Source organism: Micromesistius poutassou (genome assembly GCF_964030765.1).
Source record: "Micromesistius poutassou genome assembly, chromosome: 2".
Taxonomy (NCBI): domain Eukaryota; kingdom Metazoa; phylum Chordata; class Actinopteri; order Gadiformes; family Gadidae; genus Micromesistius; species Micromesistius poutassou.
Genome location: NC_140272.1, coordinates 16,811,623 through 16,830,549, shown reverse-complemented (window position 1 = coordinate 16,830,549; position 18,927 = coordinate 16,811,623). Strand labels below are relative to the sequence as shown.

Genomic DNA, 18,927 nt, shown 5'->3' with positions numbered 1-18,927 from the left:
AGCAATTGATACAAAAAGCACAGTTGTGACTTCATTCAGCAATTCTCCAACATCTTCCACTAAAGATAATATTGGTTCAACAACAGAAGAACCAAAAACAACATCACTAGTTACAACTGAACCTGCAGAATCTTCATCTCCTTCCACATCAGCGGATTCATCACAAACTCCTACTGTTCCAACAACAGAAAATACAGAATATACTGCTTCTACGGATTTGACTATGACATCAGAAACAAAGATGACAACTACAAAATCTGAAACAGGAACCGATACAAAAAGCACAGTTGTGACTTCATTCAGCAGTTCTCCAACATCTTCCACTAAAGATAATATTGGTTCTACGACAGAAGAACCAAAAACAACATCACTAGTTACAACTGAACCAGCAGAATCTTCATCTCCTTCCACAGCAGCTGATTCATCACAAACGCCTACTGTTCCAACAACAGAGATCACAGAATATAATGCTTCTACAGATGTGACTATGACAACATCAATCGCACCAATGACAACGCAAGAATCTCAAACAGCAACTGATACAAAAAGCACAGTTGTGACTTCATTCAGTAGTTCTCCAACATCTTCCACTCAAGATAATATTGGTTCAACGACAGAAGAACCAAAAACAACATCACTAGTTACAACTAAACCTGCAGAATCTTCATCTCCTTCCACATCAGCGGATTCATCACAAACTCTTACTGTTCCAACAACAGAAAATACAGAATATACTGCTTCTCCCGATGTGACTATGACATCAGAAACAAAGATGACAACTACGAAATCTGAAACAGGAACCGATGCAACAAGGACAGGAAGGACATCATTCAGCAGTTCTCCAACTTCTTCCATGCCAGATAATACAGGTTCAACAACTGAACAACCAAAAACAACATCACTAGTTACAAATATTTCTGCAGGATTGCAATCTTCTTCAACGGCAGTTTATTCATCAGAAACATCAACTTTTCAGACAACAGACAATACTGAAGCTACTGCTTCTACAGATGTCACTATAACATCAGCATCACAGATAACAACTACGAAATCTGAAACAGGAACTGATGCAACAAGTACAGGAGGGACTTCATTCAGCAGTTCTCCAACATCGTCCACTGCAGATAATACAGGTTCCACGACTGAAGAACCACAAACAACTTCACTAGTTACAAACAATTCTGCAGGAACACAATCTTCTTCAACGGCATTTCGTTCATCAGAAATGTCAACTGTTCAGACAACAGGCTATACTGAATCTTCTGTTTCTACAGATGTGACTATAACAACATCAATCGCACCAATGACAACGCAAGAATCTCAAACAGCAACTGATACAAAAAGCACAGTTGTGACTTCATTCAGCAGTTCTCCAACATCTTCCACTCAAGATAATATTGGTTCAACGACAGAAGAACCAAAAACGACATCACTAGTTACAACTGAACCGGCAGAATCTTCATCTCCTTCCACATCAGCGGATTCATCACAAACTCCTACTGTTCCAACAACAGAAAATACAGAATATACTGATTCTCCGGATGTGACTATGACATCAGAAACAAAGATGACAACTACGAAATCTGAAACAGGAACCGATACAAAAAGCACAGTTGTGACTTCATTCAGCAGTTCTCCAACATCTTCCACTCAAGATAATATTGGTTCAACGACAGAAGAACCAAAAACAACATCACTAGTTACAACTGAACCTGCAGAATCTTCATCTCCTTCCACATCAGCGGATTCATCACAAACTCCTACTGTTCCAACAACAGAAAATACAGAATATACTGCTTCTCCCGATGTGACTATGACATCAGAAACAAAGATGACAACTACGAAATCTGAAACAGGAACAGATGCAACAAGGACAGGAAGGACATCATTCAGCAGTTCTCCAACTTCTTTCATGCCAGATAATACAGGTTCCACAACTGAACAACCAAAAACAACATCACTAGTTACAAATATTTCTGCAGGATTGCAATCTTCTTCAACGGCAGTTTATTCATCAGAAACATCAAATTTTCAGACAACAGACAATACTGAAGCTACTGCTTCTACAGATGTGACTATTACATCAGCATCACAAATGACAACTACGAAATCTGAAACAGGAACTGATGCAACAAGTACAGGAGGGACTTCATTCAGCAGTTCTCCAACGTCTTCCATGCCAGATAATACAGGTTCCACGACTGAAGAACCACAAACAACATCACTAGTTACAAACAATTCTGCAGGAACACAATCTTCTTCAACGGCATGTCGTTCATCAGAAACGTCAACTGTTCAGACGACAGGCTATACTGAATCTTCTGTTTCTACAGATGTGACTATGACAACATCAATCGCACCAATGACAACACAAGAATCTCAAACAGCAACTGATACAAAAAGCACAGTTGTGACTTCATTCAGTAGTTCTCCAACATCTTCCACTCAAGATAATATTGGTTCAACGACAGAAGAACCAAAAACAACATCACTATTTACAACTGAACCTGCAGAATCTTCATCTCCTTCCACATCAGCGGATTCATCACAAACTCCTACTGTTCCAACAACAGAAAATACAGAATATACTGCTTCTCCGGATGTGACTATGACATCAGAAACAAAGATGACAACTACGAAATCTGAAACAGGAACCGATGCAACAAGGACAGGAAGGACATCATTCAGCAGTTCTCCAACTACTTCCATGCCAGATAATACAGGTTCCACAACTGAACAACCAAAAACAACATCACTAGTTACAAATATTTCTGCAGGATTGCAATCTTCTTCAACGGCAGTTTATTCTTCAGAAACATCAACTTTTCAGACAACAGACAATACTGAAGCTACTGCTTCTACAGATGTGACTATAACATCAGCATCACAGATAACAACTACGAAATCTGAAACAGGAACTGATGCAACAAGTACAGAAGGGACTTCATTCAGCAGTTCTCCAATGTCGTCCACTGCAGATAATACAGGTTCCACGACTGAAGAACCACAAACAACATCACTAGTTACAAACAATTCTGCAGGAACACAATCTTCTTCAACGGCATTTCGTTCATCAGAAATGTCAACTGTTCAGACAACAGGCTATACTGAATCTTCTGTTTCTACAGATGTGACTATGACAACATCAATCGCACCAATGACAACGCAAGAATCTCAAACAGCAATTGATACAAAAAGCACAGTTGTGACTTCATTCAGCAATTCTCCAACATCTTCCACTAAAGATAATATTGGTTCAACAACAGAAGAACCAAAAACAACATCACTAGTTACAACTGAACCTGCAGAATCTTCATCTCCTTCCACATCAGCGGATTCATCACAAACTCCTACTGTTCCAACAACAGAAAATACAGAATATACTGCTTCTACGGATTTGACTATGACATCAGAAACAAAGATGACAACTACAAAATCTGAAACAGGAACCGATACAAAAAGCACAGTTGTGACTTCATTCAGCAGTTCTCCAACATCTTCCACTAAAGATAATATTGGTTCTACGACAGAAGAACCAAAAACAACATCACTAGTTACAACTGAACCAGCAGAATCTTCATCTCCTTCCACAGCAGCTGATTCATCACAAACGCCTACTGTTCCAACAACAGAGATCACAGAATATAATGCTTCTACAGATGTGACTATGACAACATCAATCGCACCAATGACAACGCAAGAATCTCAAACAGCAACTGATACAAAAAGCACAGTTGTGACTTCATTCAGTAGTTCTCCAACATCTTCCACTCAAGATAATATTGGTTCAACGACAGAAGAACCAAAAACCACATCACTAGTTACAACTAAACCTGCAGAATCTTCATCTCCTTCCACATCAGCGGATTCATCACAAACTCTTACTGTTCCAACAACAGAAAATACAGAATATACTGCTTCTCCCGATGTGACTATGACATCAGAAACAAAGATGACAACTACGAAATCTGAAACAGGAACCGATGCAACAAGGACAGGAAGGACATCATTCAGCAGTTCTCCAACTTCTTCCATGCCAGATAATACAGGTTCAACAACTGAACAACCAAAAACAACATCACTAGTTACAAATATTTCTGCAGGATTGCAATCTTCTTCAACGGAAGTTTATTCATCAGAAACATCAAATTTTCAGACAACAGACAATACTGAAGCTACTGCTTCTACAGATGTCACTATAACATCAGCATCACAGATAACAACTACGAAATCTGAAACAGGAACTGATGCAACAAGTACAGGAGGGACTTCATTCAGCAGTTCTCCAACATCGTCCACTGCAGATAATACAGGTTCCACGACTGAAGAACCACAAACAACTTCACTAGTTACAAACAATTCTGCAGGAACACAATCTTCTTCAACGGCATTTCGTTCATCAGAAATGTCAACTGTTCAGACAACAGGCTATACTGAATCTTCTGTTTCTACAGATGTGACTATAACAACATCAATCGCACCAATGACAACGCAAGAATCTCAAACAGCAACTGATACAAAAAGCACAGTTGTGACTTCATTCAGCAGTTCTCCAACATCTTCCACTCAAGATAATATTGGTTCAACGACAGAAGAACCAAAAACGACATCACTAGTTACAACTGAACCGGCAGAATCTTCATCTCCTTCCACATCAGCGGATTCATCACAAACTCCTACTGTTCCAACAACAGAAAATACAGAATATACTGCTTCTCCCGATGTGACTATGACATCAGAAACAAAGATGACAACTACGAAATCTGAAACAGGAACAGATGCAACAAGGACAGGAAGGACATCATTCAGCAGTTCTCCAACTTCTTTCATGCCAGATAATACAGGTTCCACAACTGAACAACCAAAAACAACATCACTAGTTACAAATATTTCTGCAGGATTGCAATCTTCTTCAACGGCAGTTTATTCATCAGAAACATCAAATTTTCAGACAACAGACAATACTGAAGCTACTGCTTCTACAGATGTGACTATTACATCAGCATCACAAATGACAACTACGAAATCTGAAACAGGAACTGATGCAACAAGTACAGGAAGGACATCATTCAGCAGTTCTCCAACTTCTTCCATGCCAGATAATACAGGTTCCACAACTGAACAACCACAAACAACACCAGTTACAAATATTTCTGCAGGATCACAATCTTCTTCAACAGCAGTTTATTCGTCCGAAACGTCAACTTTTCAGACAACAGACAATACTGAATCTACTGCTTCTACAGATGTGACTATGACAACATCAATTGCAGCAATGACAACGCAAGAATCTGAAATAGCAACTGATACAAAAAGCACAGTTGTGAGTTCATTCAGCAGTTCTCCAACATCTTCCACTAAAGATAATATTGGTTCTACGACAGAAGAACCAAAAACAACATCACTAGTTACAACTGAACCGGCAGAATCTTCATCTCCTTCCACATCAGCGGATTCATCACAAACTCCTACTGTTCCAACAACAGAAAATACAGAATATACTGCTTCTCCCGATGTGACTATGACACCAGAAACAAAGATGACAACTACGAAATCTGAAACAGGAACCGATGCAACAAGGACAGGAAGGACATCATTCAGCAGTTCTCCAACTTCTTCCATGCCAGATAATACAGGTTCCACAACTGAACAACCAAAAACAACATCACTAGTTACAAATATTTCTGCAGGATTGCAATCTTCTTCAACGGCAGTTTATTCATCAGAAACATCAACTTTTCAGACAACAGACAATACTGAAGCTACTGCTTCTACAGATGTGACTATAACATCAGCATCACAGATAACAACTACGAAATCTGAAACAGGAACTGATGCAACGAGTACAGGAGGGACTTCATTCAGCAGTTCTCCAACGTCGTCCACTGCAGATAATACAGGTTCCACGACTGAAGAACCACAAAAAACATCACTAGTTACAAATAATTCTGCAGGAACACAATCTTCTTCAACGGCATTTCGTTCATCAGAAATGTCAACTGTTCAGACGACAGGCTATACTGAATCTTCTGTTTCTACAGATGTGACTATGACAACATCAATCGCACCAATGACAACGCAAGAATCTGAAACAGCAACTGATACAAAAAGCACAGTTGTGACTTCATTCAGCAGTTCTCCAACATCTTCCACTCAAGATAATATTGGTTCAACAACAGAAGAACCAAAAACAACATCACTAGTTACAACTGAACCGGCAGAATCTTCATCTCCTTCCACAGCAGCTGATTCATCACAAACGCCTACTGTTCCAACAACAGAGATCACAGAATATAATGCTTCTACAGATGTGACTATGACAACATCAATCGCACCAATGACAACGCAAGAATCTCAAACAGCAACTGATACAAAAAGCACAGTTGTGACTTCATTCAGTAGTTCTCCAACATCTTCCACTCAAGATAATTTTGGTTCAACGACAGAAGAACCAAAAACAACATCACTAGTTACAACTGAACCTGCAGAATCTTCATCTCCTTCCACATCAGTGGATTCATCACAAACTCCTACTGTTCCAACAACAAAAAATACAGAATATACTGCTTCTCCCGATGTGAGTATGACATCAGAAACAAAGATGACAACAACGAAATCTGAAACAGGGACTGATGCAACAAGGACAGGAAGGACTTCATTCAGCAGTTCTCCAACTTCTTCCATGCCAGATAATACAGGTTCCACAACTGAACAACCACAAACAACATCACTAGTTACAAATATTTCTGCAGGATTGCAATCTTCTTCAACAGCAGTTTATTCATCAGAAACATCAACTTTTCAGACAACAGACAATACTGCATCTACTGCTTCTATAGATGTGACTACAACATCAGCATCACAGATGACAACTACAAAATCTGAAACAGGAACTGATGCAACAAGTACAGGAAGGACTTCATTCAGCAGTTCTCCAACATCTTCCACTCAAGATAATATTAGTTCAACGACAGAAGAACCAAAAACAACATCACTAGTTACAACTGAACCGGCAGAATCTTCATCTCCTTCCACATCAGCGGATTCATCACAAACTCCTAGTGTTCCAACAACAGAGAATACAGAATACACTGCTTCTCCGGATGTGACTATGACATCAGAAACAAAGCTGACAACTACGAAATCTGAAACAGGAACTAATGCAACAAGTACTTCATCCAGCAATTCTCCAACATCTTCCACTGCAGATAATATTGGTTCCACGACAGAAGAACCACAAACAACATCACTAGTTACAAATGAACCTGCAGCATCACAATCTTCTTCAACAGCAGTTTATCCATCAGAAACATCAACCATTCAAACAGACAATACAATCACAAAGTCAACAATATTGCCTACAACTCCACGTCATATAACAGACCAAATATCAACCAGCAGCACCACATACATACCAACAGCCGTTCTAAACACGTCAACTTCGACAGTTCAGCCCACCATAGAAACAAGACATACAGTCATTACAAATTCTACAATCAGTTTTACCCCCTCCACAACAGCTTCCGTTCCATTTTCAACCCCCGAGAACAACGCAACCACCCCTGATTGTGGAGCAGAGGACTGCCAGTGCAGTGGGAGCCCTTGTGGGTTCAACCCCACGCTGGGCCGATGCCAGTGTCACTGTACAGATTATACCTATGGAGAAACCTGTGTCCTTGGGCAGAACGTATCAGCAGTTTTCATCGGTGAGGGGTTACATATTGATTCATTGTTTACTCCTCATTTAGTCCATTGGCTGGTTACACTATAAAAAGGTTGATTTGGCTACATTCAGCATCTAATATTTAATTCAAATTATTTTATATTAACGGTTACTGTTTTCTTGGTATATTTCTATAGATGATGAGGCATTGCCCAAAAGAAAGGCAAACTTTTCCCTTACAATCAGTGCCACATTTGAGGAGGCCTTCAATGATATAAACTCTCCCCAATCTCAGCAATTCATCCACACTCTGACAACTAAGGTAGTGTCTTTCATATACTACTACTATTACTAACATTCACGAATAATGATATTATTATTATTAATAATAGTAATAATAATAATAATTGATTACCAAATTAAATTCAGTATTCATATCTAATACATTCTCCTGACTGCAAATAAAGGCTAATACTTATTTATTTGTATCTGCTTCTCTCCAGCTCGAACCTCTGTGCAAAATGGCCGACGCACAACATTTCAAACAAGTCAGAATTGTGAAATTAAAGTAAGATATCTCATCGTCATTTCTTTCATTTGGTTGGGGTCATTGATTTAAGAACAACAACATTTACGTCACCTGCCAATGCTGCTGCTGTTATCTTTGACTTGATTTGTGTTTGTTTACTTGTTTTGTCTTTGTTGCGTAGAGCAGGGTCTGTCATCGCTGAGATTATAGTTGAATACAACTATCCAAACAATGACACCCACATCCAGTTCCTCAACACTGAAATTGATGACGAATTGACGGCTATCTTCGACCCACGTGCCCTCAACACGATAAGTCAGGCCTTCGGGAACGTCACTGTCGACTTCAATGATCTTCTCCTGCAACCAACCGTCATTAAAAGTGAGTGGCGTTAATTATTAGTTTTTTTGTTAAAACAGACAATATTTATAGTTCTCTTCTTCTCAACAGACGTCACTGACTTGGAGCCATATGTGCACTGCCAGTATGCGAACTACACAGCAGACTTGAACAACGGTCGCTGGGAGTGTGTGGGAGCATGTAAAACAATCCCCCGCTACTGTCATCAACGTGGAGAATGTCTGAATCACATTAAGGATGGTCCTATCTGTCGGTAGGATTACCACAAAAAACGGTTAAGGATTCAAATTGGATGGCATGAATGTATTTAGAATCCCTGTAAATCGTATTCATCTTGTTTCTGTCATGCAGGTGCCAGTCATCCGCCCTCGAGCAGTACTACGGCCCTCGGTGTGAATCCCGCCGCTGGGGGGCGGGATTCTATTGGGCCTTGTTCGGGCCGCTGGCTGCGGTTCTCCTGCTCCTAGCGACCATTGTTGGGATTCTGTGGTATAAGAAGAGACGTTGCGATTCATGGTAAATTAAAAGTGTGTGTGTGTGTGTGTGTGTGTGTGTGTGTGTGTGTGTGTGTGTGTGTGTGTGTGTGTGTGTGTGTGTGTGTGTGTGTGTGTGTGTGTGTGTGTGTGTGTGTGTGTGTGTGTGTGTGTGTGTGTGTGTGTGTGTGTGTGTACTAATACATGTCTTATATATTCCCTCAGGTACATTATATGAAGAGGGACAAGACACCAGTCACCATCTTAGTCCAATAAATTATTAACACTGGTCAGGTATGTTCCAAGTAGCTACTATAATGTAGTATACCTACTACACTAAGTATTTGATGTAGGCCTATTGATTTAAACCTGCACTATGTCACATTTCAGCCCTCACTATAGCCATTAATTTTTGTATGAAATTAACTTAATAAAACTTTCAATTAAAAAAATATGAACCCACTCAGCCCACCTATGGTTATACATCTTAGAATGATTTGATATTATTTAGGTATATTATTTAGGTATATGATTTTTAATCACTACCAAATGGTCAGAGATATAATGTTGATGCTAAAAGGTGAATTGTAAAGCAAATGGAAACATCACTATTGTTGGGCCTATAAACAAAACATTTTACAAATATGTGACTCATTTTTAATTTTTATTTTTGTTCATGTGTATCCATACTCATTGTCAATCTAAATTATTTTTTCTAATAATCTTTCATTTGTATTTATGTCCATGTGTATTTACAAACATTGGCAATTTAAATACCTTGTTTCTTGCTTGCTTAAGGGCTACACTGATTAGCAATTATTGTTAAATGTACCTCCAAGTTCTAACAATGTTGTAGATTTATGTTTAAGTGTATTATGGCCTGTAAAGTTCAATCTAAGACTGAGATTGTATTAAAGAGCAGACCTACAGCAGTGTCTTCCCAAAACCTGTCACAATATTTTAAATGAATAAACCTGTACCTAATACACATAATAATATAATATACAATATGTATGATCCCTTGATGGTCAGGGGGGAGGAGAAAGGGCGTTTGCATTCACAGAGATGTTCTAGGTTCAAACCCCAATTTTCTGTGTGTAGAGGATTCTTAAAATAATTCATTGTAAATTGCTTTGGATGAAAGCTTTGCTAAATTAATAAATAATTACCATTTTGCATTTCAGATAGATTCTCTGTAATTGTATCCGCCTTTGTACAACATCCATTGTCCACCAGAGTGCGCAAATGTTCCGTTAGAATATGATATGACGATATTCTGGCTGGAAGGAACTCGTCATGTAACCACTTCACTATTCATATACAACTACTATTGCTTATAACGACAACAACTAATGACAATTATGTGTTACTATGAATACAATTGTCATTATTACAATTACAGTTAAAGTACTTTTCAATAATGTTTATAATTAAAAAGATACATTCTGTATATAGCAGTACTAGTATAAGCGCTAGTGGTAGTTAAAGCAGTAGATAACCTCTACTGCCATATTTGCTGCAAGTATTTGTTATGGTATAGAAATGAGTGTTTATATCTCCTTATTATTGTAAAATGTATGCCTACTACTCGTGTTAGAGAGCCAAACCTTGAAGGCAAAAGGAAGGGAACAATTTATCTTTGCTCAATCATTTCAGATTAATCAGCAGAGGTCATATAACAATTAATAATGCAACAACCATGACGCCCAACTGATAATGAAATGGAGCTCATCATAAAATGTTTCAGGATTAGGGTTTCACACCTATTTCTAAGTTAAACTTATCAGAGTTGTTGCTGTTGGTAAAATCTGAAAGAGCAAATGGCAAACTAGAATTCTGTGAAGAAACGGTTAAGAACCATTAAATTTAGTCCTCATTACTATGAGCAGTTACAATCACATAGCTCATAAATACCAGTTTATAGGTCCCAATCACATTAATCTGTTACAAATCACATAGCTTTAAATATGACTAGCCAGAAGTTCAAAAATCAATATGGAGCGGATGATGTGAACTTATATGAAGCCTTATAACTATAATATCTGTATATGTTACACTCAATATAATAACATGACCTACTTACCTCACAAGCAACAATTTGTAATTTAAAGTGGGCTGATTTCATAAGACAGGAAGCCATGTTAACCACCCATTATGTCAGCTGTTGGCTAAGTCAAGACTGAAGCAGGTTAAAGGCTTGGCCTACATAGATGACACTGTTGCTTTTGTTCTATTCAGAGACACAATCCAATATTATCAGCACACCATACCTACAGAAATGGTCACTGCCTTTGTTAAGAAAGCGCAAAATGGGCGCAACACCACCATGGCAACGTTGTGACGTAAAAGTACATTCTACATTTCAAACTCTTCCCTTTAACTCAGTGTAACTGAACTAAACCCATCCCTGTTTATGTTCATGTGGAACCGCACGGACAAAAGTCAAGAATAAAAGGCACTCCCCAGCATTGTAAAACACTTAACCTGGACATTATGCCCGCTGCTATGGGATCCGTGGCTCCAGCAGCTGTAAAGCACCTAGTTGTGACCAGGAAGCGGAAGGTAACCTGCCTGTGTCGGTTTAATACTCTGTGGTGTACCTGGAGTGTGGCCAGCCACAGTAAGGCCCAGCATGGCGTGGTGGTGTGTGTGGGCGATGATGGAACAGGCCAAACAGCTGAATCAAAAAAATACAAAAGAGAGAAAAAAAGAATACACACTGATATCCAACAGGCTAATAAATAAGTTGTTTTATTTTGTTTTCTTTTTTAAAAGAGTATAGATCGATCAACTATGCATAATGACAATTTCTTTGTTAAATACTGTACACTCTCTTAACTCTCCCAGTGCATGTTTTTATACCACAGCAGAGAATGTCAGTTATTTATCAATGAAAGTACAACCATAATCTTCATTTGATGTCGTTTTTATTCTTCCGTACTTCTCATAAGACATGTCAATATATTAAGATTAAATATAACAAAAAAATCAGTGTATAATGTAAACATGTTGAGACATTATATCAAAACGTCGTCTCTAGCAAGGTATTCTTTTCTCGTGACCAGGAGGGAGAGTAAAATATAAATCATACTTCAATGACCGTTTGACCTTTGCGCTAATGTGTCCTTTCTCTCTTTTTTTATACCAAACAGCGTGTTCTTCACACAGGGGTTACCTCAACGCATGTGCTACATTAATTATATCATCCCAAAGGTACTTCAATCACCTATAACAATAAAATTCATGTACTTCACCTGCTGCCAGCAGCCAAAGTCTCTCCTACCACACCCACTGCAATCATGTAAGGCAGGAATGCATGAGCAGAACAAGAAAGTCAGTTTGTCATGGCCTGCGTGTGCACTGTGTGAGCTCACTGTGTGTGTATGTGTGTGTCTGTGTGTCATGCGTGCTATCAGGTGAGCCAAGCTTCCTTTGTTGTGAAGGATCGGCGATTTTAAGGACTGTTCAAAAATATATAGTGGTTTGAACTGTGTGTGTAGTTTAAGGGGGTTCTCTCATCTATTGTGTGTGAAATCGTACGTAATAATTGTGGGGCATGAAGGGGGACAACATGTTCGCCACCCTATCTTGTATGCATATGTCATTAAGAGTGTAAAGCAAAGTAAATAGCGGCTATTGTCAGAGCGTTTTTCTGAAGGGTCATCGAGGGAGGTAGTACTTGAGGCAAATTATTTCCAAGCAAATGACTCACAGCTTTACCAAGAATTAACTCCTGTGCAAAAAGACCTGACCTGGACACCAAACGACGAGCGAGTAATAATACAAGTGTGCACTTGAGGAAGTTGTACTTAAAGAGCAGGTGATGCAAAACAGGCAGAGCACGGTAACAAATATTGTTAACTATTTTTCTACAAAATGTAGAAAGTCAATCTATATATATATATATATATCAATACATATATATATATATATAAACAAAGAATTACCAGAAGCACTGGTCCTACACTACACATGCACACATACGCACACACATACACATCAACACGTTCACCAATGAAAGACATTCTTCCGGAACCATGCATAGCTACAAATATGATGTCCATCCACTTGTATAAAATGTACTGTGTGGGGCAGGCGAATAACAAACAGAGGAGGGGGGGACAGACGAGTCCGGAAACACTCCCGAGGCAGGGGAACGACATACAGGTGGTAGTGGAGACATGCAGGGGAACACATGCATGTACACAGAACATAAAAGTGTGATTGTTTTTCATCAATGCATCCTTCATATAGACATAAAAATGGTAATGTAAGCTTCATAGATACGTTAATATAAGTGATACATGGTTTGCTCTACTGACCTTTTGTCCCATGCGAGATACAAAAGCAATGTAAAAAAAAATAGGTCCAAACTAAACTGAACGAGTGTCGCCCACCTGCTCTCCACCCCACCATGCACAAAACACTGAGAACGCAAGGCGCAAGTCCCGCTTGTACCCTTTCAACTGCACCACCAAATGAGCCAAAGAATGGCACACCGTCGAATACAGTGAAATAATATTGATATAAAAAATAATCCGTGCCACGGTTCACCTTCGATCTCTAACCCGAGATGCGTGTGTTGTTGTTGTTGTTGTTATTGTTTGTTCTCGGTAAATCGTCTCTCGTCACAATCGCCGTTCAACATTTCCAGTAACTGAATACAGTGCACATATACCCTGTGTTTTCAGAATACAGAGGGCTTAAAAAATTAAAGTTAAACTTAACGATAAAACAAACAAAAAAGGTGTAAGCAGCAGTTTGAGGGATGGAAGTGTCCGATATCACCGTTTCCTAGTCGTTGTTTCCCAAACACCCCGTGGTTGTCACCTATATCGTCAAGTAGAGTCCTCTCTCCCGCCTCGACCCGGCGGCATCAGGAAGTAGTGTGTGGAGCTGGCCTGCCTGCCGTTCTCTATCACGGGCAGTATGCAGGGCGAGCCCTCGCTGTTCTGTCTCTGCAGGCTCACGTACTTTGGGTCCGGGGCGAAGCTTTGGGTGGGGGGCATCACCCCGTTGAAGTACGTGGGGAGGCTCTTGGGGCTGGGGGTGCGGGAGCAGCCCACCGGCACAGGCTCCCGGGGGGGCAGCTTGGGGGGCTTGTCCTCGTCGCTGTAGGCGCCGTGCGGGTCCCCTGCCGACCAGCGGCGGTAGTCCACCGTCTTGCTCGGCCGCGGGGGCACCGGGGGCGGGATGGTGGCTCTGTCCATGGCGGGGGGGCGGCGGGAGCGGCAGGACGAGCGGAGCAACGAGGGCTTGGAGCCGGCGGGGCCCGACTGGGACCGCCGCAGTTTCCTCAGAGCCCTGTCCTGCTGCCGCGAGCCCACCGCCGAGGGGGGCTCGGGCGGCTCCGGGGGATGCTTTTCCACGGATTCCCTGTTCGATTCCCTCTGCGGGTGCGGAAGGGGCTGGGGCTGGGGCGGCCTGGGCTGCACTGTGGGGCCTTCGAAGTAGGCCGGGTTGATCTTCCCGCAGTCCCGGAAGCTCCTTCGGAAGGGGGCCCCGTAGCGGAAAGGGGAAGGCTTGGAGCACAGGTCGGGCACCAGGCAGCGGCTGTCCTCCGTGCCGAGGAACAACTCCTCCACCTCTCGGTCCATATCCTGCTCGGGGCAGAGGTCCGGCCGCGTGGGGAGGGGGGGCAGGGGTTTGGAACATCTGCCTGGCGTCTGGGGAGGGCTGCTGCGCTCGTGCATGGACAGCCTCTGGAAGGACGGGACCACCTGGTCGTCGTCCGGGCTGGGAGTCGACGGTTCCGGGCTGAAGGACAGGGAGGTGGGCCGGGACTTCTTCTGGGGTAATCGCTGTGTGCACGGGCTGTGTTTCTTCTCTGTCGGCGGGGAGAGAGAGAGCGGGAGAACGGGGAGAATGTGAGAAATGTCATGCAGCGTGCAACACTTACAATTAGATATGGCTTTTTTTGGCCGCAAAGTAGGACTTATAGAGTAGGAAGAAAAACAAGAACATGGGAGTTATATTTGAATGTTGGGAAGTGTGTTTCAGCGTTCCCAAAATGGACCAAATAATACGCATCTTAAAATAAGCAACCCCTCCCTATAGGGCTTTACTTTGGGAGGAAGGTTTCGGCTGGCTTCAGACATGGTAAACAAGCGCAGAGCGTCTAGACAGTTTCTATACTTACTCTCAACACTGAGTGTAGGGGGTAGTGGTTGATAGGATGGGAAGCTGGGATCTATATGTTGGGATTCCATACTGAAGTACAACAGCCTGTTGATGGAAAAAAGAAACGCTGCATTAAAAATCAATTCCCCCTTCACAGCCACCTTTTATCACAATTTTGATATCATTGCAAGCGATAATGTAGATCACAGATTTAAGTTTACGTTCTCAGCATACGTTTAATTCATGAGCATGCGCCTCCTGTAAGCGTCCTCTGCACTCACTTCTCTCGTTCATGAGGATTGCTCCATGAGGGTTTGGATCGGGCCATGCTGTGGCAGTAGCTGGCCCGTAGGAAGGGGCTTTCTGTGGGCAGACAGATCTCCTGAGCAGTCAGGCCTGCTGTGGACATGCTCCAGACAAAATCGGGTCGCATCAAAGCCAGGAAAGACTTTAATCCTTGCTGCTGTTAATTCCAATGTACCTGTTGAAAACAAAGAAAGTTGAATGAGTTGAAAGCACATATCGCTGCTAAGACACTATAAATACAAACCAAAAAAAATGTTAAAGCTGCTGTAGGTACGATTTGAAAGTTGTACAGGGATTTAAAGTGTGTAATTCACAGTCACACACCTGTGACTGACAAACAAGATGGATTCCCCGAACCAATCAGGGAAGACATGACCTGATTGATTAGAAGATTCTCTCATACAGAGGCAGGTGCAATAAAACTCGAAAAATCATAGAGCATTTCGCTCACCGATAGCTCGGGGATGGCTATGGCATTTGATAGCTCTTGAATCTAACCTACAGCACCACCAGCGTCCTTCTGGCCTTATTGTTTAAAGGCCAGGAGTAACACAGGGCGACTCTTGGGATGCTAGTTACTTAGTTGTTAACAGAGCCCTCTCCTGATGAAGCAACATTCCCCCCGCTTGCTCTGATAGAGGAACGACAGGCGCTCACAGCGATGGAACTTCAAACGCTCGTGCCCGCAGAGCCCCCACGGACACTACAATGTCACGGAAACATGCGGCGGCCAGAGATTGTCCCACACACACACACACACACACACACACACACACACACACACACACACACACACACACACACACACACTATTCGCTTACTTGGTACAAAAAAGGGACTAACTTAGGGTCAAACACAACACGTCACACCTGGATGGCTGCCCACTTCAGGTTTTTTTTTTCCATCATCCCTCGGAAAGCCATCTCTTCAACCAGAGGGGAAACGTTGTAACACTACTATTACTACGACAACACTTGCTAATACACCACAAATCCACAATTTTAACAATTTGTTGGGCATGCAGTGCCCAACAACAGTGAAACCTTCCACTGTGTACAACCTCGGTGTTCAGAGGACATGGATGTCCCCCAGACATGTCTTAGACGTGTGATGGGACTGAACCAACAGCAAGCTAAATGCTCAGAGTGAAAGCAGTTAAACATTGCTACTTGGTCGTTTTGGTCAAACCCCATGACAAATCCTCCAATCAAAATGATTGTGTGTATTCTTATTCTCTTAGTTGTTTTCATGTGTATTGTGGGTAGGCTTAGTACTTGGAGGAGCTGTGGAGGAGCCAGACAGTAATATCCCAGGTCAAAATAACCTGTTTTTTTATAAGATCAGTTCTTTGATGTGCAATGTTTGAGCAGCTGTGACACAGGTTATCAACACGGAGATGTCCATCAGCACACGTATCCATTACAATTTCAATTGTTGTCCTGTAATAAGTCTGTCTGCCCCATCACCCAGACATGCATCCCTGGACACGATGTCCTGCAGCTTATAATGTCCTGCCGATGACTGAGGAGACCACTCTCCCAGGCAGGAAGGGATGTGTGTGTGTGTGTGTGTGTGTGTGTGTGTGTGTGTGTGTGTGTGTGTGTGTGTGTGTGTGTGTGTGTGTGTGTGTGTGTGTGTGTGTCCGTGTGTGATAATGGCCAGACAGCTGGCATGAAACAAAGCTTGAACAACAACAGCAAGCAACAGCAAGTATGTCTGTCTGATAAAAATAAAAGAAAAAGCCAACCAAGGCATCACAGACCCCCACCACCCCCACCTACTCTTTCTCCCTCGTTTGGGCCCCCCCCCATTTGGTTGGGTGAAGATGGGGAAGCAACATGATCCTCGATAATGGACCCCAGGGGGGCCTTGCGCTTCCCCTCACAACAGGTGCAAAGAGATGGTCCTGGCAGTTAACCATGAGAGCATTTACAGGCAACAGGATTAAACAAATGATGTGTAGCCATGGGCTGCATTAGCCACTCTTAGGGAGGCATTTGTACGCAGCTTGTTTCAGGGCTGGCCTTGGGGCCACGAATCCAATCACGCCTGGGTTTTCTATTACCGTGAGATTTAAGATAGACCGTTTCCTGTGCTCCTCTGAAATTCGATATATTGCCAAAATCATTATAAAGAGTGTGGGAGTGCTGATGGTTGATGCTGGTTGCGGTGATGAGGCCAGGTGGTGGTTGGTTTGTGAGATTCCAATCTCACAAACTATCTGAACACATTATCCCGCCTCAGGTTAGAGCAGCAGAAGCTGCACGCAACCCTTGTAGGAGGAAGATCACACCCCGCGTATGACACCCCTGAAGCGGTTTCCGAGCAACAATACCCGCTCTACCTGTGCGGCAAGCAAACAGCGCGCACACCCCCTCACCTTACCGGATTGAGATAATAATGGTTACAAGCCTTCTAGGAGGCAGTGACTCACACCACAACACACACGCAGCTTTGCTATTTGACAAGTCTAGGAAATGATGAAATGCACTAGCTTGCTGGATAAGAAAAAACAGCGGTAAAGTATTGGCAGTGTGTTCTAATATTATGTGCTAGAGAAACAGAACTGATCAGAATCAGTCAATGGCAAATCATTTTTGAAGTTTGTATGGCACAGAGAGTAGAATATACTCTCTGTGCCGAATTTAATTTGATTTGAAAATGAGATGGCTGTCAATGCCTTCCCCCCTTTGTGAAACACAACCCAACGAGTGTATCAAGGTGTTAGTAATGTTAGCAAATATTAACTTTCATCAATCAAAAAGCTATCGTCTCAGGCAGAATATACTGGACACCGTTTTTCTGTATTATTTTCAGTAGTACTTACCTTAATAATCTCGCCGTTTTCACTGACTTCCAGACCCCTAAAGTCCTCTTTGCATTAGACAAATAATAATAAATATAACTCCTTGGTTTGTGCGATCTTTGTTACAATGAAGAGTGCCAGTGTTTCCTATGCTTCCAGGCACAGCACAGCAGTGCCGTAGTTAGTTACACTGTTACTAATGAGTGATTCTACTCGATGGTCTACTAGTGTTGTTGTGAGCAATGATGTTTTAAGCTCAGCAATCACAAGGCTCCGCCCTCTTAAAGACACAGCGTCCCATTTCAAAAGCTTGTCAGACTATCATGTGCTCTACCTGCAGCAAAGAAGACAAAGCATTGTATTGCAGGTGCAAGCCCACTGGAAATTATTTAGAATGATGTTTATTTACTGTATGATCAACCTATGAATGGCGCCCAACATTTGACAAAAAAATATATTCAGTTAGCACATTATTACTACAATATGCAAATACGTATCAGCCATGCAATACTGAATATAAAGATTTCTAAGACAATTCTAGCTTCCATAATCTATTTACAGCTGTGTTCCAGTCAAAGAAATGGTTCTTTCAGAAGTTTATCGGTAAAGTACCATGTGACCCAGAGCTACCCTGCAGGCTGAAGGCATTAGCACTAGTATGCTTCCCCTA

The 18,927-nt window shown here is 41.8% G+C and overlaps 2 protein-coding genes across 3 annotated transcripts; one reads left to right on the top strand and one right to left on the bottom strand.

Annotated features, from left to right (window-relative positions):
* Positions 1 to 7,111: 7,111 nt before the first annotated feature.
* Positions 7,112 to 9,072, top strand: LOC311338205 (mucin-3A; the record flags this gene model as incomplete). Its single annotated transcript, XM_084463445.1, has 7 exons — positions 7,112 to 7,169; positions 7,296 to 7,706; positions 7,861 to 7,985; positions 8,167 to 8,231; positions 8,374 to 8,573; positions 8,643 to 8,805; positions 8,904 to 9,072. 7 exons carry the CDS (start codon positions 7,112 to 7,114, stop codon positions 9,070 to 9,072), a joined length of 1,191 nt encoding a protein of 396 aa, XP_084319571.1.
* A 2,688-nt stretch (positions 9,073 to 11,760) lies between these two features.
* On the bottom strand, positions 11,761 to 18,455 carry errfi1a (ERBB receptor feedback inhibitor 1a). Of its 2 annotated transcripts, XM_084464454.1 has the most exons (4): positions 18,279 to 18,455; positions 15,427 to 15,626; positions 15,165 to 15,250; positions 11,761 to 14,852 (listed from the first exon to the last, which is right to left on the bottom strand). In XM_084464454.1, the coding sequence occupies exons 2-4, from the start codon at positions 15,576 to 15,578 to the stop codon at positions 13,864 to 13,866; spliced, it is 1,227 nt and encodes a 408-aa protein (XP_084320580.1). In that variant the 5' UTR covers positions 15,579 to 15,626; positions 18,279 to 18,455; the 3' UTR covers positions 11,761 to 13,863. The 2 variants fall into 2 exon arrangements, with proteins under 2 accessions (XP_084320580.1, XP_084320581.1); XM_084464455.1 differs by lacking the exon at positions 18,279 to 18,455 and having other exon boundaries at positions 15,380 to 15,508.
* Positions 18,456 to 18,927: the final 472 nt, after the last annotated feature.